At 50.6% G+C, this 27,491-nt stretch overlaps 1 protein-coding gene across 1 annotated transcript in view; it reads right to left on the reverse strand.

Annotated features, from left to right (window-relative positions):
- COL6A1 (collagen type VI alpha 1 chain) overlaps positions 1-27,491 on the reverse strand; it is a 67,565-nt gene that overhangs the window by 12,736 nt on the left and 27,338 nt on the right. The window contains exons 19-27 of the mRNA XM_034785255.1: positions 26,804-26,866; positions 19,850-19,912; positions 8,326-8,388; positions 7,514-7,576; positions 4,649-4,699; positions 4,518-4,553; positions 3,884-3,946; positions 2,188-2,253; positions 10-45 (exon numbers count right to left, since the gene is read on the reverse strand). Coding sequence (XP_034641146.1) covers positions 10-45; positions 2,188-2,253; positions 3,884-3,946; positions 4,518-4,553; positions 4,649-4,699; positions 7,514-7,576; positions 8,326-8,388; positions 19,850-19,912; positions 26,804-26,866 — 504 coding nt within the window. The remainder of the gene's footprint in view (positions 1-9; positions 46-2,187; positions 2,254-3,883; positions 3,947-4,517; positions 4,554-4,648; positions 4,700-7,513; positions 7,577-8,325; positions 8,389-19,849; positions 19,913-26,803; positions 26,867-27,491) is intronic.

Here is a 27,491-nt window from a genome sequence, read left to right on the forward strand (position 1 = left end):
GTCACTCACATCTGGTCCTGGAGGCCCTGGGGATCCGGGAGGTCCCTGTCAAACAAAGCAGTGAAAAGACGGGTAAGAGAGGAGCCGAGCTGTCTGCAGTTATCTCCGGACTGTCTGCTGTTAAACAACACAGAGCAGAGTCTGGAAAAGTAGACTCAGGCGCTGGAGCTGAGCTTTGAGCAGGTCCATCTGCCTGTCTGAGCAGGCCCATGCAGCCAAGCCATAAGGTAAATCATCAGAAGCACTTTCCCAAACCTCTCCAGCTGCGTAATGTGGCAGCTCCCAGCTTCCATGCACCGGCCTTATCCACGTTGGCCAGACGAGGCCAGAAACGCACTGCTAAAAATAGTGGCGTTTCTGCGGGGGAGGGACTGTCCCCTCCATCTCTGTCAGAGCCATGGCACCCTCTCTCTCCCCCTGACATCAGAGCCAGTGGCCAGCTAGGGATGGGCATGCTTCCGAGTCTGGTGGTACCACTCTGCCAGTGGCCAGAGCCTGACCGCTGTGCAGCAACCCCTCCCGCTACCCCGGGGCAGGTCACTGGCTAGCCTGCCCTGCCCCGCGGCTGGGATCCTGTGGGAACACCAATGGGAATGAGCTCTCCTGTTGTACAAACACAGGAGAGACAAGGCTGTGCATATCAGCCCCATGTGGGGGTACAGTGCTGACCTCCCCATGCCACCTTGCGGGCCGCACTGCAAGAGCCCGGGCTCCACTCAGGACCTGGCAGCGAGAGGACATTCGAGGCATTTGTTATCTCACTATAAAAACCCACCTCTGGGCCCCATCAGTGCTGGGGCTCCATGGGCGCCGGGGCCACAAACACCAGCATTCAGCTTTGGGAGAGTTTTGCTCATTTTCCCAGGAGGGCAGGGCAGGGCGGACTCGGGCCCTCGGCTCCTGTCACCCTCCCCCAGGCTGTATTTATCAGCTGGGCTCAGATGCCCTAGTGAAGGCATGGTCTGCATTATAGCATTGGCTAATTCAGGCAATGGTCTATAGTCCATTTTCACTGGCCTCCATCTGAATTCTCCTCTTCAGTAGAGAATTTGCTTGCCCAGAGGAAAAGGAGACCTTTATTTTACCCATCAGAGTCAGTGTGAGGTTGCCATAGGCACATGAGGAGTGGAAAACTGAACTGGATGTGTTTGGGCATGTGAGGTATCACAGTGGTCCAGCTGTGAGCTCTCGCTGCAGCAACACGGTAGAATTCATGCACAACGTACAGTTAATGCTGGGTGGGAATTTTCCACTGGGATGGTTTTCTCTGAGGGAAAATGTAGTTTCTGCTTCACTGAAATGTTCTAGGAGAAAATTTCAACTTTGCCAAAAACCACTGATTTTCTGTTGCAAGTAATGGAACAAACTATTTTGTTTCTGATAGGTTCGACCCAAATTGAACATTTCATTTTGCTGACCTGACCCAAAGCATTTCATTTTGAGTCCGTTCAACATTAAACTACATTCCTTATTGTGGTGTATTGCCTCCTGGGAGTTGTATTTCGAGCCCCTATTCTCTCCTAAGGGTGGGGTTCGCAGGAGCACAGCTCTTACGAGGCAATGCAGACTCTCCACTGACTAAACTGTGTGGTAGATCATTGGAGTCACATGACTATGGGTGCATCATGGGAGCTGTAGTGCAAAAGGGGAATGGCCCATAGGGGATAATGGAGGCATCAGGCTCCCAAATGACAATTCACATGAGGCAATGCGCAAAAATGGTGAAACTTGGTTTAATGTTGCACTGAAGTATTTCTAGTCAGTTTGCAAACTGAAACAAAATTATTTCTATTTTGGGAATGTGTCAATGGTTTGTTTTGATCGACAATCCTGGAAAGAAATGTTTAGACAGTTCTGAATCAAAAATTTTCAGAATAGTTTGTTTTGTGAAAAATGTTGATATTTCAATATTTTGTCACAATTTGGGACGCAAACAATTGTGGAAATATTGGAATTTCCTGTGGGACCGACACCCAGTGCCGCTTCGAATGTCTGTTATAGAGTTCCTAGAGCTCTGTCACTGCCCAGGGCTTCAGGAGCTGACAACCGGGATCAAAACTGGACACAACAATCTCTGTCAAACTGGCCTGCAGTTCACCACAAGCGGGTCAGAAGAGCAGATCAGAAAGCTCCCAGGGGACCTAGCTCCTCGGTGCTCTGTCCCCTCCAGTCTGCTGGGTTACTTACCGGGGGGCCTTCGGGGCCTCGGTAACCCTTGGACCCTTTAGGACCTGAGGGACCTGGGACGCGATTCTGGAAGAAAAGAACATGCCATTACCGAGGGACCGGACTGCAGGGGCATTGTCAGCTCTGCTGGATTACAGGGATCATTTGCTGAACTTCGGGAGCTATGACCAACTTTGGCCCCACACATCACCCATGCTCTTAGCATTTTATAGAGTACTTTCCACTTTCAGACATGCAGCATTATTATTTCATGCTGGGCGCGAAGGGGGCCCTTGGGAGAGGGGCTGCCTAGCTATCGCTGAGCTCCTGGGCCGAGCACCCTGCTGGCACGCAGCCAGCGTTAGTGCTTTCACCGCCAGTGCTTTCTAATCTCTGGCTCGGGGATTCCGAGACGAGCTGCCAAAGGGCCCCAGATTGTGCTGACTGGGCGTGTGGAGCTTGTCACAAACCAACCTTCTCACTGGCCTCTAAATCCATGAACACCCCTGCCATGTCCCGCTTGCTCCTGGTGGGTTGAATTTCACTTTCGGCTGGGGCTGCTGATAGTTAGTCTAGCAGCCCAAGGGATAGCTACCTTCAGCTCCTCACATTGACCCCTGGCTCTCAACCTTTCCAGAGGACTGTACCCCTTTCAGGAGTCTGATTTGTCCTGGGAACCGCCTGGTTTCATGTCACTTAAAAACAACCTGCTTATAAAATCAGACATAAAAATACAGAAGTGTCACAGCCACACTATTACTGAACAATTGCTACGCCCCCATTTTTACCATATAATTATAAAACAAATCATTGGACTATAAATACTGTACTTACCTGTCAGTGTATAGTGTATGTAGAGCAGTATAAACATGTCACTGTATAAAATTTGAGTTTGTACTGACTGCGTTAGTGCTTTTCATGTAGCCTGTTGTAATACTAGGGAAATATCTAGATGAGCTGATGTACTCCCTAGAATATCTCTGTGTATCCTCAGGGGTACATGTACTCCTGGCTCAGAACAACTGGCCTATTCACATTGATGGCGCATCAGCAAACACAATGGGCCATGGAAGAAGCTTATCTCCACCTGATGAACTTTCCTGTGGATGTTCTAGCTAGGATACGGGTAATGGCTTTGCTACGAATGGCTGGACAGGCAGCAGCTGCAGGTTATGAGGGGTTCGTACTGCTTCACGGTTCTCCACTCACAAGTGCTTGGAAAAGGTCCACTTGCACTGGGGCACCTGAGGACTTAGACCACATGGCAATGTTCCCAGCCACTGCCCAGCACAGAGAGCAGGACTCTACCTGCTTCTGGGTCACAGGGCACTCGGTGTATGGCTAGCCAAGCTTGTCCTCCATCCACACCATTGGCATCAGCTCCAGAGCCCCTTGTTATCTGTCCTTTGCTCCAGGGAAGCGAACTAAAGAGGAATGCCTGACACCAGGGCTCCAGGCTGCATTTACAGTGTTGCTCTTATGGAAAACAAATGAACCAGATCTGGAACTATTACCTCCCTGCCATCCTCCCCCATAAACCCTTTAACAGGACATTTACACAGGGGCGAAATGCGCTCCTCAGACTGGGAAGCTTTACAGGGGTGCAGTAGGCTGCACCCATAGCTTAGAATCGGAGCAAAACCTTTGTAGTCCTCTGCCTGGTGGAAACGATTCAGCTTTAAAAAAAAAAGAGAGCTCAGCCTCCTTCTGCACTCACATCTTCCCCAGGGTCTCCTACTTCTCCAACATCGCCCTTGGGACCAGGATAGCCTTTCGAGCCCTGAAAAATGACACCAATAACACTGTGAATTAAAAGCCAGGCATTAGATAACAAGCGACCTCCCTAGCCTACAGTGAGTGTGAGAACATGCTACCAGAGCAGACATCTCTGAGGAGTCACAGCTGGTCTTTATTCCTTGATGCTGAGTTACAATAAACGTGTGTCATCGAGATGGAGACCTTCTTTCTTGGCATACGTTACCATACAGCACATATGGAGGTAATCTTGTAACACGTACCAGCGGTTCCATCAGTTTTTGCGACCCCCTCCCCATGTTATTATGAGTTGCACCAGAAAGGGAAACCCATACAACACATATCTATAGCTAAAGATGCCCACACAGCACAGGTCCGGGGGTAACAGGGGACATCCCAACCTTTTGGAAACATGGACTTTGGGATGAGCAGGGCTGGCCAGCCAGCGTTTGGAAGCCCCTTTCAGAGCACGGTCAGCCAACAGGCTCTGGAGCCAACTGGCCAGTTGTGAACAATGCTAGGGGCCATAACCAGGATGCATTGCTCAGGGAGTTTTGTATTATATAACCCTGTAGGGGAGATGGAGGCAGACTTACTTTAGGACCAGGATCTGCTCTGTTGCCTGGATTGCCCTGAGAGGGAAGGGAAAAGAGCATGTTAAATCAGAGGAATAGAAATACTGTTAAATTATTGTGTAACAATTTTCTGTGTAACAAATAAGACTCACTGGGCAGCCCGGAGGACCATTTGTGCCATTTCCTGGAATGCCATCCGCTCCCTAGTGGGAAGAGCAAAAATAAGTGAGGCGTCAAAACCAAACCAATTAATTCACTTATCTGCATGTCACACTTTCCCTAGCAGGCAGCCATTCACCCACAGCACAGTGTCCACACACTCTGCTATTCAACAGAGCTCATACCTTCTCACTGGGGTGGGACACTTGCAGGCCAGAACCCTACAACATTCCTCCTGGCCTTCTCCAGAGGCACAGTCATGATGAATAAGGTGAAAGTCCTCAATGATGGGCCAACTATCAATACATCCTGCTGGTTTCTCCCCTGTAACAATTGTCATCGGGCATATGAATCACAAGCTTTAGTAACCACTTCTAAGTGGAAGCTCTTAAGTCTTGTCCACAACTACAGTGAACCCATTACAATCACCATGTTCACAGCTTGTGTTTTATAAAAGGGCGTGACATGGAAATCAGAGCTTTACTGGACCCTCAAAGTGGTAATGAAATATAAATATGATCTGCGGCAAGAGACAGGATCAATATAGAAATAGAAAGAGTTTTTCCAGGTTGCATATCATTAAGATGCTCTTTATCTTCTTGAGATGGTCACCCAAAAATGCTTAATGTGTCATTTCAATCAGAAAAGTGACTGTGACAGGATGGCATCTCCTCGCTGAAAAAATCTGCTCACTTTCCTATCTGCAATGAGTCTGGACTCCAGTTGGTTCCTATTTGCAATGCAGGGCTGTGGGACGCTGTGCTGGATTCTCCCGGGGGGCGGCATCTTTAATGGAATTGTTAGCTATGTCTCCATCTCTTGTTGGCGGGAATGCAGCTTGACTTTCAAACTCCAGCCTGATTTCACAGTGCTGATAGAAGAAAAGAAAACACCTTCCTACCTGTACATTGAGTGTATTGATCTAGAGTCGCAGAGAACAGGCACGGATGCCCCTAATGCTATTTGTATAGGGCCATTGTTTAGGAGCCACCACAATTCATATTCAGTCAAGTTAAATATCATTTTTCCTGCCTCATTTCTCCTGGGGCAGAAACCGCTTTTGTTGTATCCCTCCTGCCCCCACGTTCACACACATACTCAGTGCTATAGCCCCATCCACAAATGTGGAGGGAACTGGTCCCTTTTAAAGCTTCTGAGGGTAGAAGAGAGGCTGGGGGCAGGGTTACTGCTCTAACTCCCTCTCCACCTCCAATCTTCATCTGTCTCTTCAGTATCTGAAGCCGCGTGAGTGCCTGCTCTTTATTTCTGAAGTAAGAAGTAAAAGGGAGAGCGGCACTCACAGCAGGGGGCGGCAGGTGGGAAAGGCACGAAGATCTCCTTTTCCTCCACCGGAGTTTCACTGTGATGGGGACATTTCAGAGATCAGGCGTAAGGGATTTGGCCGTTGGAAAGAGGGTGCAGCCAAGACACCAAGACACATGCATTATATATACACGCCCCAATAGATGAACCAGCAGCTTTAAAAGAAGACTGATATTTGAGACCTCTGGGTCCTCTACTGAAATGTGTATTCAAGACATGACTCTTCCATCCTGCAGAGCTGGAGGACATAGTGAAAGGACTCTTTTCAAAGGGCTGGCTAGTGACAGTCTGATAGACATACAATTAATCCCACTTCCACCAGAAAATGTGTAGGCCAGACGGATTGTTTTTTCTCCTCTGGATTGGATGAGTCTTGTTACCTCAATGAACCTCCATTGCAGTGCAGTGACGTGCAGTAGAAATCCTTTAGGGAACTCCAGAGAAGGCTGCAAGCTAGTAGTGTGCTGTTGCTCACACAATAAGGAACAGGCATGCTGGTTTCAGTTCTATGTACACCAGAGAAGTGGGATGGGAAAAGTTCAGAAGAGAAGAGATCAGAGAAGAAAGGAGAGTTACGTGGCTGAGCTACTGACGGGAAAAGCTGCCTGTCTCTTTGACCAGGGTCTGTGCTTGTAACGGCTCATTTCTTTTCTATAGAAACTAAACCCACAGAAGCAAACCCAAACGATAACATGGGTTTATAGCATTTCACTGACAAAATATTCTGAACTTCTCTGTGGAGAAAAACGGATTCCGTTCCAACCATTCGTAGGACAATGAATGAATTTGCAATACAAAATGAATACGACGCGGGAGGGGAGGATGAAAACACAAAGCAGGCAAGAATGGGAGACCCATTTGGAGATTGTCAGCTGGTGGAAATCAGTGTAACACCATTGACATGAATGGAGCACACCAGCTGGGGAGCCGGTCCATAATGCTAAGTGTATTTGGTACCAAGCGACACATATTGCAAACAGCTGAGTGTGACTTGAGAGTAATGGGTTCCAGACTGATCTCTTTTGGAGCCTGAATGTATTTTAAAAACAAAATAAACTCAAGTATGTACACTGGCCCGCTAGAGTCTCTCTGCCCAGCCCTGCTGGCAGATGTTATGTTTGGATCCCTCTCCCCCAGCATCCCGACATACCATACAGCACAGCTGGAGGCCAGACTCCAGAATGGGTTTAACCTGTCAGCTAAGTGTCCCATTCTGCGGCTCTACTCCATGAGCCCCAGCGGGTGTCAATCAGACCTAGCACCATTGGCAGGAATTGGCCAGATCCCCAGTGGGTGTAACTCAGCATATCTCCAGCTAAGTCAATGGAACGATGCTGATTTTCACCAGCTGAGGATCAGCCCTGTGTACGTATGTGACCACAGGGGAGTATCCTGTGGGGACTCCTGCGTAGCACTCGGCAGTTCTGCTGTGTAAGCCGAGGGCTGGGGGGTTGGGGGGGAGCTTTCTCTTGCTGAGCACAACCAGTTGTAAGCCACTTTTCATCTGCCATATTCCACTGTGAAATACCACTCACCCTTTCACCCATCAAGCCAGGCTCTCCAGGCAATCCGATGGGTCCAGGGGATCCTTTGGGGCCCTGAAGGGAGACAGCGAAATGGTCAAGCATATTGTGAAGGACCTTAATGCACAGCAAATGATCCTTTCAAAGGCAAACCAGACGCATTCATTTTCCTGTGACATTTTGATCCCTCACTTCCTGCCTTAGAAGAACCCTGATGCTCTGAAGAATACAAATGGGAACATTGCAATATTCCAAGTGGAGTTGTTTACTTGTGGACAGCACGGGGAGTAAACTGTGCACCTTTGCCATTGTTTCAGTTCCCCCTTTTCCTCAGGGCAGTGGTGCAGGCCTATCAGGTGATCCATTCCGGAGTAGGACCAGACAAAGCCCACAAGGTGTACTGTAGGGAATGAGCCAACCCAGGCTTGTCAGGTTAGACTAGTGTCCTAAGAGGGCCCTCCTCTACATTCTGTAATGTTCTTATTGCGGAAATCAAAGAGAGTAGACAGGCTGCTGTTAATAAGAATCACTTACTGAGTAGCTATACTGTCTACCAGCTCTGCTCAGAAAACTGACCCTAGAGATCTGTGGGTCCACACTGAAGAAGAAGCGTTTAAAATCCTACCATCCCATCATGGAGGTGGATTATTGTGTGTCCTGGAAAACCAGCTTCTCTGTTCCTGTTTATAAGGGCTCCAAGATCCATAAGGCTAGGCACCCTGTCCATTGGGAACCAGGAGAGAGAGCCTTTTTTGATCACCGCTCTCTGGTTTATATATCACACAGGCATTCCTTCCTTGACGACAAAGATAAAGAACACTAACCTCAGGTCCCATGGGTCCTTCTTCTCCTCTGTACCCCTTGGGTCCAATCGGACCAACCTCACCCTGTGAAAGTAAAAAGAGAACTGAAAGTTTCATTTCTTCCCTGTCTCGCTGGTTACGTTCCTCTGGAGGCATTGCCCAGAGGAGCACATACCCGTCTCCCACGCATTGTATGCATGGCCTGTGCAGGAATGTGATTCCCCCCCTCCCCATCCTGCTATGGGTCTGGACCCTGGGCACCACATCACAAACCCCACCTTGGATTCTGAGCATCCAGCCGGACAGCAGTGCTGAGTACTGCACCGTCACAGATGTCGTGGCTGGCGGCCCAGATTCTCCCAGGTGACTCATTCCCAAACTTCACCCTTGAAAGCCTTATGGTGCTTCAATTCATGTCCAAATTTAGCTCACCAGGGCGGGGAAATATTTCTTCATTTCATGACCCACAGGGTGGGGGCTGGTGCCTGATGAACCCATTACACGTTAATGGGTCATGCCCAGCTCAGTCACAGTTTATTTTAAGGTTTCCATTTATAAATACAGGCGGTCAGACTGGATGATCACAATGGTCCCTTCAGGTCTTGGAATCTCGGAATCTCGCTATCTATAACACATACTACTCCTGTCAGTAACAAGCTTATACATGGAACCTTAATATAAAGTGTGGCCTCTAATTCCTGTCTGCTGGCAGCAAAACCATTCTTCCATGCAGGCTTTGATAACAGACATAATACACAGTATTATGTGTTGTGTCTCTTAGACTCATAGATCTTAAGGCCAGAAGGGACCATTATGATCATCTAATTTGACCTCCGGCACATCATAGGCCAAAGAACCTTACCCACCCACTCCTGTAACAGACCCCGAACCTCTGGCTGACTTACTGAAGTCCTCAAATCATGATTAAAAGACTTTAAGTTACAGAGAATTCACCATTTACACTTGTTTAAACCTACAAGTGACCCCATGCCACATGCTGCAGAGGAAGGTGAAATCCCCCCCACCCCCACTCCCAGGGTCTCTGCCAATCTGCCCTGGGGTAAAATTCCTTCCAACCTCAAATATGGGGATCAGTTAGACCCTGAGCATGTGGGCAAAACCCGCCGGCAAGACACCTGAGAAAGAATTCTCTGTAATAACCCAGCCCTCCCCATCTAGAGTCCCATCACCGGCCATTGGAGATATCTGCTACCAGCAGTCACAGATCGGCTACATGCCATTGTAGGCAGTCCCCTCATACCATCTACTCCATCAACGTATCAAGCCCAGTCTGGAAATCAGTTCGGTTTTTTGCCCCCACTGCTCCCATTCGGAGCTTGTTCGTTGTAGCAGATCAGTGCTGCCCCAATGACGCATTAAAAGCCGGGATGAGGAATCGAGTCTTTCGTCTCTAGGTCTGTAGGTAATATGTAGTGATCGCAGCTTTGTTCCCATCTCACAGCTGTATAGTGCCCTGGGAGAGTCGCCTTTCAAAGGCCTACATTGCCAACTGATCTCACCATTATGTCCTGTTCTAGGGAGCATGACGAATGCGACGTCCCACGCGAGTGCTTTAACCATCAAAGCTATAAGCTATTCTGTGAGATGGGCTTGTCAGTCTCCCCTATTGGAACTGTTCCACTTTATAGTCTCCATTGCCAGGTGGGCTGATGGGGAGCCTGGGAGTTCCACAGCTCAGGGCTTCCAACGCACCCAGAACCCCACCAGCCTGTCAGGTTAAGTGACAGGAACCCGGAAGCCCCCGGGCCATTGGGTTGTGAGCAGCCCCGGATCTAGGTACCATCTGGCCCTGGTGACTTATTACTGTTTAGTTTATTAATTTGTTCCAAAACCTCCTCTAATGACACCTCAATCTGGGACAGTTCCTCAGATTTGTCACCTAAAGAGAACGGCTCAGGCATGGGAATCTCCCTCATTTCCCCTGCAGTGAGGACTGATGCAAATGTAACCCGCCCCTCCGCCCCCCAATCCTGTTCACTGGCCCACTCTGAGGTTGTTCAAGCCAGGGTAAGTCGGCCTTGGGGCTTTTTACACAATACTGGGATACTGAGCCTGAGACTCCTCTGTGTGCTCTGCATTGTGTGTCAGTGTGTGTCACCTCAGACCAGACCCATTCAGACAAGCCTGACTTGGGCTCCCAGCTCAGTCAGTACTGAAACGTCCTGCTAGGAGGGCAGAGGGTACGTCCTGGCAGGAACCAGGACGTTCTCCCAACATGCCGCAGTTTGTAGTCCGCAGCTTGTCGCTCCCACTGCTGCTGCAGAAGCACGCTGCACTTGGGATACACTTAGTTTCTTCGCAACGGCCTTATCTTCCTGGAGTGCTCCTTGAGCAACTCTATCGTCCAGCAGCACCATTGATTGTTTGGTCGGCTTCCTGCTTCTCATGTACTTAAAAAAAAAGTTTTGGTTTTTTGAGTCTTTTGCTCTTCAACTTCTTTTTTGGCCTGCCTAATTGTACTTTTACAGTTGACTTGCCGGAGTTTATGCTCCTTTCTATTTTCCCCAGAATGATTTGAATTCAAATTTTTAAAGGATGCCTTTTTGCCTCTAACCACCTCTTTTACTCTGTTGTTTAGTCATGGTGGCATTTTTTTGGCCCTCTTACTCTTTTTTTTTTTTAATTTGGGGTGCACATTTAATTTGAGCTTTTATTATGGTGTTTTGAACAAGTGTCCATGCAACTTGCAGGCATTTCACTCTTGTGACTGTTCCTTTTAAATAGCTTCCTCATTTGTGTGTAGTTCCCCTTTTTGACGTTAAATTCCGCTGTGGTGGGCTTCTTTGGTAGCCCTCCTCTGCTCAAGGATGTTATATTTAATTACATCATGGTCGCTATTACCGAGTGATTCAGCTCTATTCACCTCTTGGACCAGAGCCTGTGCTCCTCTTAGGACTAGATCAAGAATTGCCTCTCCCCTCGTGAGTTCCAGGACTTGCTGCTCCAAGAAGCTGTCATTAATGGGGTATAGAAATTTTATCTCTGCGTCCCATCCTGAGTTGACATGGGGTTAGTTGAAAACCCCCAGAGGGACCAGTCTGTGATGCAATCTCTCCTGGATCCCACCAATTATTTGAGGCATGTCTTACTAAGACTTTCTCTCGCACATGAAAATTACGCAGTTGTGTATGACTATTTGTGGCCACTTGATCACACAGTTCCTTACAAACGTCCCTACTGATATCAGGCTTTAGAACATCCTGGCGAGACCTTAAAAGATGTCTCTTGAGCAACACAGCTGATGTCTGATTTGTAGTAGTATGGGTTTCATTCCTAACATAGTAGCAAAGTTACATCCTCTAAACAAACTGTCACACAATGGATAGGAACAGTGTTGGTCCATACAGGGCGCCAACTCTTTGAATAAGGCCAAGAAGTTCATATCCCCTGAAATGGCCCTTGCCCACTATAATGTGGCTTTGCCTATAAAATCAGCTTGTGACACTTTCGATATGTCTGAATAAATCTTTCTGCTAGTTCACTTGTGGAAGGATGGAACACAGCTGATATGACATGTTCGATAGCCTTTCTTTTGACAAATAGTTGGGTCTCTTCAGATGTGAAGTGGGTCCCATTGTCCCTTACAAACTGTTCCGGAACTCCCTTCCGAGAAATACGAGTCTGCATGCTCTCAGCATTAGCGCTCAACTAGTTGAATTCATACAGAATGTTTCAATCCATTTAGAACGAACATCTACTGCAATCATGTACACCTGTCCCATAGATGGCCTGGAGTAATTCGTGTTGTACTGTGGCATTTGTTCAATTTGTGCCCTATAGAGCATATCGTCTGTCTCTGGTTCCATTTCGGTATCCTTACCTGCCTCTTCCATGGGCCAGCATGACAAGCAGTCTGCATTCACATGGTGGTTGGCACTTTTGAACTCAAGATGGTAACAGCAAGCACCCAAGGATATCATCCCATTGCCGGGACTGCTCTTTGGGTGAAAAGGTGAAGATCTGTAACCAGAGTAATTGTTTCCAGATGAAGAGTGGTGAAACTTTAACTCAGATTAAGCTCAGAGCTTCTCCATCAATTTGACCATAGGTACATTCTGCTGAGGTAAGCAAAGGCAATAGATCTTTCAATGTGATCTTCCACCACGGGACAGTACTGCTCCTATGCCACATGGGGAAGGATCACAAGCAAAGCTACACGTTAGCGGGAAAGGGCCCTTTCTTGGAAGCCTTGGCAATGTTGTGTGGACAACCTCCATCTCTGTCCCTTGTGTGACAGGCGGTTTGGAGGCTGTAACTCTGTCACTTGTCAGGCAAGAACCTGTGGAAATGACGGACCATCCCTAGAAAGGAACGTCATTGTGACACATTCGGAGGCTTCAGCTTTCTAGTGTGATCTCTTTCTCAGTGGCTTGCCCTCAAAACACACTTGCATTCACATTTCTCCTTGTTTGCTCTAAGTCCTCACTCAGCCAGCCTCACTAGGAACCTTCAAATCACCACAGATATGGGCAGCTCCATTCTTTTCATCACTGCCATGACAGGGGCACTCCTCTCCTTCAGGTCACCTTGGGTAGCATCCCAGCTTCTGTAAGTGCTGCAGTTCAGTCTCTGCCTCTGGCCATATCGCGAAAGGCACTGGTCGAGCTTTGCAAAATGCAGAAACTTCCTCCTCCTAATGCTCAATTTTTGCTTTCATATGTTTTAAGGTTTTGATACCATCCTGAAAGACATCAGCTGCCTTGTCCAAAAGCTCTGCTCATTTTAGTTTGGGCCTGGAGTTTTGTTTTGTTTTAAACCTGCAGGAACGTTATGCTTTGCCAGTCCACCTGAATCTCTCCCAGCCATTCTTTACCATGTAGCGCAAAACTTCCTTGCTTTCCAACATACAGGTCTGCAAGGCGTTGTTTCCAGTCATGTGTTCCTTTCACTGTAATAATGCCCAGAGATTTCCCCTGTGTGATTTTAGTAGCACTGAGGTTTTCTGCAACTTCCCCCTATTAAGTGGTCTCTGATAATCCTGCTGTGAAATTAGAAAGAGCAGATGCTGTATCCAGCTCCATTTTAAGTTTTACTCCTCCCACTTGAAGGGGAATCGAAACAACATTTCATTTGTTGTCTTCTCAATTGAACAGTTGTAGAGGTAGGCTCCATGCTATCATCTGGTATCCCATCTTCATCTCTGATTGTTAGGTCTTTTGCTCTTTGCATGACAAAAATAACATGAAGAAACCACAGGGGTACAGCTGGATCCCAAATAACCGTGTTTATGGAATAGACACAAACACGCAAGGCCTAGCTATGTATACTTGGCTGCTCTGGCTGGGTTCCAATGACTTGTAAAACATAGGACACGGTGAGTACCACTAGAAGGCTCACAGACTATTTAAAGCTACCTTATTCCTATCTACTACAATAAACCTGAAAACAAGGAAAGCTGGGAAGATGGCGGTAGTGGAGACAGAAAACTGTCCTGTTTTATAGTGCCTGGATCCCTGACCAATATATTCTCGGCTTGTACTGTCCATGCCATTTCTACATACTTGGTACAGTGCCTGGAGTGCATTTAGGTTTCTGTATGCAGCGGATCTCAGTAACTCCCATCCACCTACTGTGTGTGTGTGTGTGTGTGTGTGTGTGTGTGTGTGTGTGTGTGTGTGTGTGTGTACACTGTCTAACATGGGGGTGACACAGACACACCACACACACACAGAAGGTTAACACCAGACCTTCCAAAGAGATCAAAGAAAGAATATACTGACCTCTAGATTTTCTCGCAGACATAAAGAAAGTGAAAGGGACTCAAGGGTTAGCAGGAGCCGTACATCCAGCCAAGAGAAACACATTCTAAGAGCCAGAACTCGCAGATAACAAGCCTTGAAAAATACTGTTTGCCAAGATCCTTCCCTTCCCAATACCAATTATATATTTATTTTCTATTTGGCTGAGCAAAAGCATTTTCCCCTAGCTTATGGAAAAAACATCTTAGAGCGCAACTGCTTTTGAAATCTTACTGGAACCCTGTATCTATTTTAGCTAAACCTGACCAAGATACTCAGCAAGTCTCCTGTCTGGGAAGAACCCAGATCCGAAGTTAGAACCTATCCTGCTCTTCTGACAGGCGACTGATTGGACCATCATCTCTTCCATGGAAGGAGAGAGACTGTGTCTTCCACACATTGCAGCACAGAGACAGGCCCACTGCCTGGGATTCTTACTAAACAATGGTGGATGGATTTACTGGGGGCACAATATACTTGTCCCAAACAGATTCCCATCAATGAACCTACTCTAAAATCTTGGGCTCAAGGTTTGGATTGAGGCTCAGGCAATGTCTGTATTCATAGTTCAAATCTGGAACAGGCCTCAACCACAAATGAAGCATCTTAGTGGCCAATGGATATAGCTTGTCCACTATAGCTCAACGGGTAGTGATCAATGGCTCCATGTCTAGTTGGCAGCCGGTATCAAGCGGAGTGCCCCAAGGGTCGGTCCCGGGGCCGGTTTTGTTCAATATCTTCATTAATGACCTGGAAGATGGCGTGGACTGCACTCTCAGCAAGTTTGCAGATGACACTAAACTGGGAGGAGTGATAGATACGCTGGAAGGTAGGGATAGGATACAGAGGGATCTAGACAAATTACAGGATTGGGCCAAAAGAAACCTGATGAGATTCCACAAGGACAAGTGCAGAGTCCTGCACTTAGGACGGAAGAATCCCATGCACTGTTACAGACTAGGGACCAAGTGGCTAGGCAGCAGTTCTGCAGAAAAGGACTTGGTGGTTAGGGTGGACGAGAAGCTGGGTATGAGTCAACAGTGTGCCCTTGTTGCCAAGAAGGCTAATGGCATTTTGGGCTGTATAAGTAGGAGCATTGCCAGCAGATCGAAGGACATGAGCATTCCCCTCTATTTGGCATTGGTGAGGCCTCCTCTGGAGTACTGTGTCCAGTTTTGGGCCCCACACTACAAGAAGGATGTGGAAAAATTGAAAAGAGTCCAGCGGAGGGCAACAAAAATGATTAGGGGTCTGGAGCACATGACTTATGAGGAGCGGCTGAGGGAACTGGGATTGTTTAGTCTGCAGAGGAGAAGAGTGAGGGGGGGATTTGATAGCTGCTTTCAACTACCTGAATGGGGGTTCCCAAGTGGATGGATCTAGACTGTTCTCAGTGGTACCAGACAACAGAACAAGGAGTAATGGTCTCAAGTTGCAGTGGGGGAGGTTTAGGTTGGATATTAGGAAAAACTTTTTCACTAGGAGGGAGGTGAAGCACAGGAATGGGTTACCTAGGGAGGTGGTGGAATCTGTCCTTAGAGGTTTTTAAGGTCAGGCTTGACAAAGGCCTGGCTGGGATGATTTAGTTCAGGATTGGTCCTGCTCTGAGCAGGGGGTTGGACTAGATACCTCCTGAGGTCCCTTCCAACCCTGAGATTCTATGATTCTATGATTCCAAAACAGTGACTGTCTGGAATAAGCATGTCTGCCGTCTCTGTCCCTTTTTTGAAAAGGATCCATCACACACTCAGTCTGACCCCTCCCTCCCAATCTGAATATATATTTTAAAAGAACAAAATGGTACGAGGACCTGGAGTGCTCCTAAGTCATAAGTCAAAACCTACAACGTATGTCTCTCCTTCCCAACGGTTACCATCCCTCTCATGCGCAGCGGAGCTCCGTCCCTCCCCGTCTGACCAGGAGAACAGGCCCTTGTGGCGCACTGGCTCTCAGTTCCCTACTGCTGCTTCCCTCCTTCCCCCAGATACTAAAGTACAGCCCCTGCAGGCTGCTGGCTTCCCCTGCCCATATCTGTGCTCCCAGGCCGCATTTTGCAACGGCCGAGTGAGGGCCGGCTCATGTTGCAGATTTGGGGAAACCGGCCAACTCTTCCTGCTTTATTTCAAAAACATAAAATGCGGGCAGGGGAAGAGGCAAAGCCCGGCTGGGCCAGGTCTCTTGCTGCAGCGTGGCTGGAGGTGGGGGAGGCACAGGCAAGCACTTCGGAGCCCTTTGAAATGGCTGCTCTTGGCAAACGCCTTTGCAAAGAGTCTCAGCCAGCACAGGGGAAATACCATAAATGCTCATAAAAACAAATTGCTTTTCTACAACCAAAGTCTCTCCCGTACCCAAACCCTTTCCAGACGAGCGACAGCGCAGAGCTGTGTAATGGAGAGCCATCAGCCGGCCAGATCCTGCCGCCCTCGCAGAGTTAAATGCTTTGGCTGCAGCAGGGGCTTGGCTCAGTTAAGGATGTCAGGGTCTGGCCCAGTGGCATCCCACTGCAAACTGGATTCAGTGCCCAGCATCAGCACAAAATGTCCCCCTCCCAGGACTCAAGCTGTGGCTGGCACCGAGTTACAGACCAGTTCCGATGCCAGCACCCGCGCTTCGGCTTTCCATGCGGCTGCCTTCAATTAAACTCTGCGCTGGGGGCGGGGCACTCTGCAGTGCCTCTGGGGGGATCTCGGCGCTCTGAGCACAGGCTCCAGGGGAGGCGAGGAGGCTGGTGTGGAAGCAGCTGTGCTCCCTGTCCCCACAGACCTACCTCACACCCCACACCAGAGCGCAGGGGCAGGGTTAGCCCCTCAAAGCCAGATTCCCCGGGGCCCCTTTGCCTGAATGATGCTGGCACAACAGAGCCACCAAGCACCCTGGGGCATGTCCCAGACGTTCCTACCCACCGGGCACTGGGTTGATGCAATAGGCCACTGGGGCCATGGCAACCAGGGCACGGTTTAGTGCAGACCTGGCCTGCACCAGTTACCTGGCCCCTGGCAGCCCCAGATTTAAGTTGTCAAGGGATAAAAGGGAAGGTCCTTTCATGGATTGAGAACTGGTTAAAAGACCGGGAACAAAGGACAGGAATTAATGGCAAATTCTCAGAATGGAGAGGGGTAACTAGTGGTGTTCCCCAAGGGTCAGTCCTCGGACCAATTCTATTCAACTTATTTATAAAGGATCTGGAGAAAGGGGTAAACAGTGAGGTGGCAAAAGTTACAGACGATACTGAACTGCTCAAGATAGTTAAGACCAAAACAGACTGTGATGAACTTCAAAAAGATCTCACAAAACTAAGTGATTGGGCAACAAAATGGCAAATAAAATTTAATGTGGATAAATGTAAAGTAATGCACATTGGAAAAAATAACCCCAACTATATATACAATATGATGGGGGCTAATTTAGCTACAACAAGTCAGGAAAAAGATCTTGGAGTCATCGTGGATAGTTCTCTGAAAATGTCCATGCAGTGTGCAGAGGCGGTCAAAAAAGCAAACAGGATGTTAGGAATCATTAAAAAAGGGGATAGAGAATAAGACTGAGAATATATTATTGCCCTTATATAAATCGATGGTACGCCCTCATCTCAAATACTGAGTACAGATGTGGTCTCCTCATCTCAAAAAAGATATACTGGCACTAGAAAAGGTTCAGAAAAGGGCAACTAAAATGATTAGGGGTTTGGAACGGGTCCCATATGAGGAGAGATTAAAGAGGCTTGGACTCTTCAGCTTGGAAAAGAGGAGACTAAGGGGGGATATGATAGAGGTATATAAAATCTTGAGTGATGTGGAGAAAGTGAATAAGGAAAAGTTATTTACTTATTCCCATAATACAAGATCTAGGGGCCACCAAATGAAATTAATAGGCAACAGGTTTAAAACAAATACAAGGAAGTTCTTCTTCATGCAGCGCACAGTCAACTTGTGGAACTCCTTACCTGAGGAAGTTGTGAAGGCTAGGACTATAACAGCGTTTAAAAGAGAACTGGATAAATTCATGGTGGTTAAGTCCATTAATGGCTATTAGCCAGGATGGGTAAGGAATGGTGTCCCTAGCCTCTGTTTGTCAGAGGGTGGAGATGGATGGCAGGAGAGAGATCACTTGATCATTGCCTGTTGGTTCACTCCCTCTGGGGCACCTGGCATTGGCCACTGTCGGTAGACAGGATACTGGGCTAGATGGACCTTTGGTCTGACCCGGTACGGCCTTTCTTATGTTCTTATGGATTCGGGTGCTGCCTTATCTCTGTCGCTGCCGTGGGGGTGAACCAATTGTATGTAGGAGTCGTATTCCAACCACTTGGGAATTTCTGTAACATCGCCGAGCTGTATCTTGTGTCCAGCCGAGTTAGCCTCCCCCCTAACTTGGGCAGAGGACAGCGTGTCCTCTGGCCCCGTCGCTCAGAGCTGAAGCCCTGGTGAGCTATTGTTCTAGTGGCTGTTTGCCATTTGGCCCGGGGGCTCGGGTGTATCTGCAGTTCATGGCAGCTCAGGTCAGTGTTACGAGCTAGGGAGGATTAAAGCGTGGCAGTTTGCTGGGGCTGAAGGGCTTGGACAAGGAGCTGGAGGTGGGTCCCCGCAGAGGAGTGGTGCTTCCCGCCAGGCTCGGGGCACTCTGCTGCGACCGGGCTCCCGGGGCATGGCTGGGGCAGCACACAGCGACGGGTGGGGGCGAAGGGCTCTTTCAGTGTTCAGTGGATTGAAGCAGAGAGGCTCAGGACTGGGTTGGCTGTACTCACGAAGGGCAGGGATCAGTGTGCGTGGTGACAAAAATAAACACCCGCCTTAATCCTCCCATTGGAGTTTGCCAAACTAGGGCTGAACATGGCAGGGCGAGTGCAGTGGAGCCTAGGTGAGTTTCCACACGTCCTGCCCTGGGGCCTCCTCCTCGTCTGCCCCCCCCAGCCCTCCAAGCTATGGGGCAGCAAGTGCAGGACGGAGGCTGATGCCCTGGGGGAGCATGAAAGGCAGGGTGGGGAGATCAGCATGGGGGTGCTCTCCTTGCCGATGATTTGGGGGATGTTTGGGCCCCCGGGAGCCAGCTAGCACAGAGCAGTAAGAGCTCCGAAGGGGAGGGGAAGCAGCATTCGGTGAAACTCGGCTAGCAGCACGGCGCCCGCACTTGTCTTCAGTGGCCGCCCACCCTTCGTGGAGACAGCCAGAGCTGCTTCCTGCTGGGGGAGGGGGAGTCTCCGTAGAAATGTCCCCGTTCCCACAGCAAACTGCTCTGGGCCCTGCAGCTTCCCCTCCTCGCGACCATGGCGCTCACAGCTTTGGTGATGGGAGGAGCAGAATTACTGGAAGCGCACTCTGGAAAGGAACCCTCGAACCGGGCATGCTTTAAAACAGACCATGTAAAGACGCAGGGCTCTAGACCACAATGCAGGGGCCAAATCATGCTCCCCCCAGTAGCCCACTGACTCAGGTGACTAAGAGGACCTAGGTCTCGCCCTAAGGCTTAGCATTCTGTCACCGCTGCTGTTCAGATCTGTAGGTTTCCAAATCTGCCGGACTGACTTGCTGGTGCCTGTTTCCACTGGGAGGAGGAAACGACGTGGAATTTTCTCAGTCCCAAACAGCCAGCCAACTCTCCGTTTTCTAGGCTTGCCCAGGTCCTGGACTCTGGCATGCACCCCTCCCACTGCCTCTCTTCTTGGGGGCATGTGTCCAGGCTGGGAAGGAAAGGCCGGGTGCACACCATCTCTAGCCACATCCCTGTCTGATTCGAACAAGCTCCCCATTTCCCCCCTGCCCAGGGGGACGGAGCAGTCGTGTTCTTACCGGGGCTCCGGGCTCTCCGAGCAGTCCTTCCCGTCCTTGGTCACCTTGTGGGCCAAGATCACCCTGAAAAGGCAGAAACAATATATAACTCAAGGAGACACTTTGGAAGCTGAGAGTCCTGCAGGTGCAGGGCAGCAGAGAGACAGAGAGAGCAAAGCGGCACAGGTGGGCAGAAAAGGGAGCATTGCAGAAAGCAGACCTTTAGCCACACGCAAAGCACCTTGGATCATTAGCCATCCAGCGAGATGGGTCCAAGTCACAAAGATCAGGTGGGAAATTAGCTAGTGCTCCGGGGAATTTGCATGCAGGGTTGAGCATCAGCAAATGGGGTTCATCTGGGAATATCAGAATGGACTGAGAGCCAAGCTCTCCCAAGTACAGGGATGTTTTGGTTTGGGCCCATCTCTGCCTTAATGACTCACGTGAAGTTTCATTTAGCATTGTCAATGAGTATGGCAACGGCAGCCCTTGTCCCCAGTCAGGATCAGGCCCCTCTGTGCTAGGGGCTGTATAAACACCTATGAAGATGTGGTCCCTTCCTCAATGATCATAAAGTCAAGCCAAGGTATCTGCCCAACCTCTTTCCCCACTGTTCGGTGGGTGCCCTGCATTGCACACTGACAAGATACTTCTATCACTGCATGCACACAGAGAGCAGAGCTGGGGTCCTTCTTTCCAAACTGGGCCCTAACCTCAGCTCTGCTTTGGAAAGATGTGTGCTGTGGAGCTGTGCACAGGGCTTCCCAACTCCGCCCATTCCAGGCTATTGCCAGGTGCTTAGGGACTTTGTGCTCCGAAAAGGGGGGTGGGGATAGGGAATTGGCCCGGTTGCAGTGTTGAGCAAGGAGCAGGAGCAGAGAGACTGGAAATGTATCTGCTAACTGGCCTGGCTTGGTGAAAAGGAATTCCAGGGAGCAAAGGCCAGGAACAATCCCTGTAGAGGATACTGGGATGGGGGGTGCCTGCAATGCCAAGGGGGCAGCCATGAAATGGCTCATCGCCTCCTGCTTTTGAAGGGCCAGGATCTCCACATTTCTCCCTTAACGTCCCCTTCCTCACACCTGTTGGCTGTACAGAGTGCCAGGGCTCGCTGGAGCGGGGGAGAGAGGCGGTGACTGGACACAGGAAGCAGGGATTCTCCAGGGAACTTGGTACTGTTAAACTTCCGGAGCTTTTCCTACAGCTGAAATGGATGATGTGCTGGAGCTGGACATCTCTCTGTCCTGCTTTGGAGAGCCCCGCTCAGCACACCTGTGAATGGAAACCCTGGGCCCTTGGGCAGATGTGCCTTTAGCATTGAACCCTTGAGTCTAGCATTGCTGCTTTCAAAGCGCTCTGTGGTAGGGGCCAGCATCAGGGAGTCCCAGACTGCCCAGTTAGTGAGGAAACCTCGCACCGTGATTCTGCAAGTCAGAGCCCCCACAACTAACCACAGTGCAGGGCATTGCATAAGGGAGAACACTATAGAGAAAGCCCAGAAACTGCCATCCCTGTGCGCTGACTGGCCGTGCCCGAATACGCCACACCAAGAAAGGAGCTTAGCAGGGGTGAGGTTGCAACGTGTAGCTCTGAACAGTCAGGAAATGCCTCATCCCCAAGGTCTCACTGTGAATTCAGAGCCATGTAGGCAAATAGCCAGTTCTCTGCAACGCTAAGCTAGCTCCACTCCCACACACAGCACATTGTCCCTCAGCTGTGTGCTTCGTGAGCCCAGCAGCAACAGCCCCTGGGCATACTCGCCTCCGCCCTGAGATCTGCCAGCCCCACCATCAGGCCCGCTTGATGAGAATCTAGACTCTTCCACTTCTCCTTCCATGCTTTCATAGCCTTCTTTGAGCCATGCATTCCCTCAGCCTGGCTGTGCCACACTAAGCATTGGCACATTGTAAAAACTAGCGGATAAATCTTCCATCGCTTTTATACCTTACTCACAACCTTGCCTGATGGCTAGAGGTCGGGGGTCTATAAAATGAAGAGCAATAAAGCCATTGTTTGCTAGCTAGATGCTTCCATAGGGCGGTGCCAAGCAGTAAATATAAACCATAACATGAAGGTCCTGAATACTGATGGAGACGTTTCTGGCAATGCGCTCATCCCTCAAGCCAGAACAGAGCCTTGGAAATTCGCCTCCGCCTCTTTCTTAACAGTTTCATTCCAAAGCACTATTGTGGCTTCATTCTAATGCACATCTGCCTTGCAAACAACAGACAGTGGGGCTGCTGTTCCCAGGACACAATATGTAAACAGGAAATTACAGTTTTGGCATTTTCCAACAACAAGCAGGACTAGAGAACCTCACAAAGTTTCCTTTGTGCTGTTCTGTACACGCCCCACCCTGCATGTCTATAACGCCAGGTCGATCTCTACCATGCTAATGGCTTCTAGTGCCAATACTCAGTGCAGCAGGGTGCATACCAGTTTGCATTCTTTTGCTGTCAGTCACGATAACATCGGAGCAGAGGTGCGATATGAGAAAGAAGTTACCATGTCTAGCTGGTGGAGATGATAAGAGCTGCATAAAGATTTCCTAGCTCGCCCCAGAGGGAAGGAAGAAATGAATCTTTACGTGTCTTGAGAAAGCCCAACATTGGACCTATTCATGGGAGGCATCATGGCAGCTGGCAAGGCACAGTCCCATGTGACATTCTTATCAGCAAACTAGGGAAATGTCAGCAGATGAATTTACTGTACTTTGGGCGCACAACTGGTTGAGAGCAGTTATCTATGGTTTGCTGTCAAACTGGGAGATTGTTTCTAGTGGGATCCCACAGGGGTCAGTCCTGGGTCTGATCATTATTTGTTATTAATTATTTTGATAATGGAGATGAGAGTATGCTTATCAAATGTGCAGATGACACCACATGGGGGGAGGGGAGGGAAGGTTGCAAGCACTTTGGAGGACAGGAGCAGAATTCAAAATGACCCTGACGAATTGGAGAATTGGTCTGAAATCAACAAGATGAAATTCAACAAAGACAAGTGCAAAGCACTTCACTTAGTAGGGAAAAATCAAATGCACAACTACAAAATGGGGAATGATTGGCTAGGTGTTTGTACTGCTGATCAGATCTAGGGGATCTAGTGGATCACCATGGAACATGAGTTAACAATGTCATGCAGTTGTGAAAAAGGCTAATATCACTCAGGGGTATATTAACAGGAGAGTCGTGTGGATGTCACGGGAGGTGACTGTCCCACGCCCTGTGCTGGTGAGGCCTCAGCTGGAGTAGTGTGTCCAGTTCTGTGCGCCACACTTTAGGAAAGTTTTTAATCTTCCAATGTGTTAAGGTCCGTTATAAAGAGGATGGTGATCAGTGGTTCTCAATGTCCATTTAAGGCAGGACAAGAAGTAATCGGCTTGTTCTGCAGCAAGGGAGGTTTAGGTTAGAAATTAGGAGACACTTTCTAACTCTCCGGGTAGCTAAGCTCTGGGCCAGGCAGGCTGGGGAATGCCCTTCACTGGAGGTTTTGAAGAATAGGCTGCACAAACAGCTCTCAGGGATGGTCTAGGTTTCCTTGGTCATGCCTCTCAAGGTTTCTTCCAGCCCTGCCTTGTACGATTCTATGGCAAGTGCCCAGGCCCTAAGGATCGGCAGGAAATCCCAGCCCTGACCCCATGGACACTGACTGCTCATGCACCAGCAGTAGCCCCCCACAGGCAGTGGTAGCAGGACTCCGTCTGGTAGCAGGACTGGCTTCTTGTGATGCCTTTGGCTCTCTCATCAGGTGGCTTCCACCTCTGAGCGCAGAGTTGATGCAGAAATGAGTGAGACTGGGCTAAGGGGTCTGCTGCTTACGGCAGCAACCCCATAACTCCTCTATCCCCCCTCTAGCTGGGCCACCTTCCCAAATGGGGCACATTCAGAATCACCGGGAGTCTCCCAGAGGGGCTGTCAGTGGCTCCATGTTGGGGCACGCATGGCCTTTAGCAGCCTTTGCCCCCCTCCTCCATCCAGCCCCAGTGTCACATCCTCAGGACACCCTTGCTGTCCTCCCTGCCGTACGGCAGAGGGAAAGAGATGGCCCTAAGATGCTGGCAAATCCGCTCAGGTTTTGGGAGATCCTCCTGGCTGGGACGCTCTGCCAGTCAGAACCACGGGCAATGGCTTGCCCGGCCCATCGGGAGTTGCTCAGCTCTCTGCTGTGTGGATGGATGATCCCCATGTCCAGTATAGCAAACCACGCCATACTGACCAGAGGCAGCGGCTTAACCCTGGAATTCTTGGCTCTGCCCGTGGCTTTGTGGGGCTGTTCCTACACTTGCTGAGTGCAAAGCGGAGGGCCAAGGTGTGCGCAGCAGTGCTGGCAGATGACATGGGCGAGGAAGGGGTCGACAGGAGACCCAGAGCAGGAGAAGCACAGGGAGCTATGGGTGACGGACAGGTCCTTTGGGAAGTGACTCACTTGGTGACTTCAGCTGTTGAAAGTGGATTGGTGTTTAGAGCCTAGGTTTGGGGCAGCAGAAGGAGCTGGGGTACCGGGAATAAAGGCAAAACAAAGGAGATTGATTGAAAGACCCCCCTCTCCTCCCCACCCTAATACCACACTAGCAATCCACTGCGCACAACAGGCGGTCAGTTTGCTGGTGTGGACACTGCTCCCCTGGGATGCTTTAGCAGGTTACTTTGCACTGGGTTTTAAAGGGGCTCAGCCCCGTGGGCAAAGTGAGCGGGTTCCCCCGAAGGCAGGTTTGACTCTGCGCACCGTGTGGGTCGGCGCTTCGCGGGGGGTTTCGTGTAGGGCGAGCACGGCCCACTAGTGCTCTGGCTGCCCCGTAGCACAGCCGTCTTGTGGGCAACAGGGAGTGACTGGACCGATGGGAATCCGTCAGCGGGAAGCTAGCACAGTACGTCCTGCTGGTGCTGTTCCTATTCCTCATCACCCACACCTCTCAAAGCAACTGTACATCCCCCCCGCCTGGCATGACCCGTGCCAGCGCCCAGGTTTGCAGCCTGTTGGTTTTGGACAACAGAGTGCTGTTGCCTGCCCAGTGCTCCAAGGAGCCTTCTGGATGAGTCACCCTGCGGCAGACACACGGATACTTTCCTACTGGCTCCTAGCCCACGCAAGGCGCTCAAGCCCTTATTAAAGGGGAGCCGAGTGACATATCCCCCTCTCCTGCACACACACATTTTCCTGCTCCCCACCCCCAGATCAGCACCATCCGCCCACTCCCTGCTGAGTCACATGTACCCGGAGACTGCAGTGCCCCTGCACACCGGCACAGCTAGCAGAGACTCGCCCTCCAAATAGCTCTGAAGCAGCAAACTCATGAAGCTAAAGCGCCAGCTTGTTGCTAACACAGTGAGAAAACGTTAAGCCATTTATTTTCTAGCCCCTCTGCCATGGCTCCGCAGCCCCCGGGAAGGGCATGGAGAGTCAGACCAAGGCTGGGGCTCATCTCTCTCGCCCTTTCCCTTGCTTTCGGGAAGCTCTTTCCCACAGGGTCATTGTTTACTTATTGGCTCCGAGCTAGGGGTTGCAGTAACATTCCTGCCCCAGGCTGGCTCCTCGCTGCAATGGAGAATGGAGACTTTTCTACACTTAGCTACAAGTTCCTCCCACCAGAGCAGCTTCTCGGCGGCCTCCTCCCAGGCTATCATTACCACGCTGGGAGGGATTTCAATTCAGAGCCTTGAAACCCAGCCGGGCCCAACTACACCTGTCAGGCTCGGCTCATGTTGGGAAACAACCCAGGCTGTCTCTGATCCCCTCCCCTGTGAGGTCGGTGTGGGAGCAGCTGGGTGCAGTGGAGCGAGTGTGCTGATGAGTTGTGCGCAGCACACACAGCACAGCGGGGGCAGGGGCTGGCAGGAGCGGGGCACACAGCCACCACCAGAGCAGGAGACGGGTCGCGGCATTGGGCTTGGGGAGTGGGCAGCCGGCACCAGGCCGAGCCCCGAGGATGAGGCACAGCGCTGATACAGATTCGGGGGGGGGGGGGGGTTGGGTCGGGTCTGAAAAGGACTCAACACTCTCAGGTCAGGTTCAGGTTGGTTGGGCCTGAGACAGGTTCGGGCGTTCCCTACCCCAACCCTGACAAAGATGAGCCATCCCAGTGTGGGAAAGGGGAGGGCTGCTCTGCATATGGCGGGGGCCTTTGCAACAGTAGCTTCCCGGAGACGGGGAGGGCAGGAACAGAGAGCATGGCCAGCGTTTCCTGTCACCCGCGCCATGAATCCCGCCTCCTGGAGCAGCCAGCATGGCTCTGCGCTCTGCGGGGCTGCCGGGGGGCGGCCGCCCATGACATACCCAGACACCTCAGCAGTGCCTGGGAGGTATCTGTGCCTCTGAGCAGCTGTCACCAGCCCTGGCTTTTAGCAGGTAAGGTGTGTCCCCCGGGAAGGGGAACGTGATGCCTCCGTCCCTCCCAGCCAGCCATGCGCCAGCTGCTCGCAGGTCGCTCACTTCACATAAGTAGCCATGGAGGAGCCAGAGGTAATTCTGCAGCTGGAGGGATTTTACCACATCACTACCTTCCTCTTCTGCCTGCCCCAGCCCCATTCCCCTGGGAACTGCCGAGCTGTGCTCCTCTGTGCTGGCAGGGCTGGGAGCCTAGAACGCCCAAGCGATGAAGGGATATGAAGCCAGCTTTGCACAGCCCCTTCCCCCCACCCTGGTTCTGTCCCTGGGAGTCTCACGCTGCAGCTCACTGAAGCGAGGGCCATGGCAGTGCATGCTGGCGCTGACAGAGTCACGGCAGGAACAGATGGGTAGGTGACAGGCAGCAGGGTGCCGGGCATGCAGCCTTGTGGCTCTCGTAACACCCAGTGGAGTCAGCGGGAGCTTGGCATGGGACAGGACTGCAGGACTGGCCACAGTCTGGTGGGGACTGGAGGCTGGGAGCACATTTCAGCTCCATTCCTGTCCAGGTTAGTGCCTTTGTGCCGAAGCAGATGTGGCGAGCCCAGCCAGCCAGGAGCGAGGCACAGCTGTGTGCACGCGAGTAGTTACCTTGTCTCCTTTGGGCCCACGAGTGCCGGGGGTGCCCAGTGGCCCTCGTTCTCCTTTGTCTCCCTGTTTAGAAAGAAACAGAGTGCATGTCCAGAATCTGCTGCGCACGAGGACACGCTGCATCACTCGGCGGGATCACAAGGGCCCATGACAACCCAGCCCTCGACCACATGTGAATAACACCACACCCCCCTCTCCTCACCTCACACAGGCCACTGCAGCCAGCAGGAGCTGGAGGAACTGCCAAGGGGGGGGGCCACAGCTGGGGCAGAGCACAGGGCCCCAGTGAGGATGGCAAGACCCCCCCCATACCTGGATATCTACCAGGTTTGGAGATGGGTCCAAATCCCCATCCTCTGATGGAACAACAAAGGGGGGGGGTCTCCACAGATTTCCTCCCCCAGAGCCTCCTCCCACAGGAGAAATAATCCAGCTCATTATGCAGATATATCCATGGTTCCTAGTCTATCATCTGTGAGCGACTACTGTACCCCCCACACTTCAGACTGCGAACTCCTCAGGGCAACGCCTGGCTGTTTGCACAGCGACCTGGCCAGCGCTGGTACGACAGCAGTAGCAATGGCTCCCTCGGCTTTGAGGATCATGGGGCACAAGGTTATAACTTAGGGTTACCATTCGTCCGGATTTACCCGGGCATGTCCTCCTTTTGTGTGCTAAAAATAGCGTC

The sequence above is a fragment of the Trachemys scripta genome, chromosome 11 (genome assembly GCF_013100865.1).
Source record: "Trachemys scripta elegans isolate TJP31775 chromosome 11, CAS_Tse_1.0, whole genome shotgun sequence".
NCBI lineage: Eukaryota > Metazoa > Chordata > Testudines > Emydidae > Trachemys > Trachemys scripta.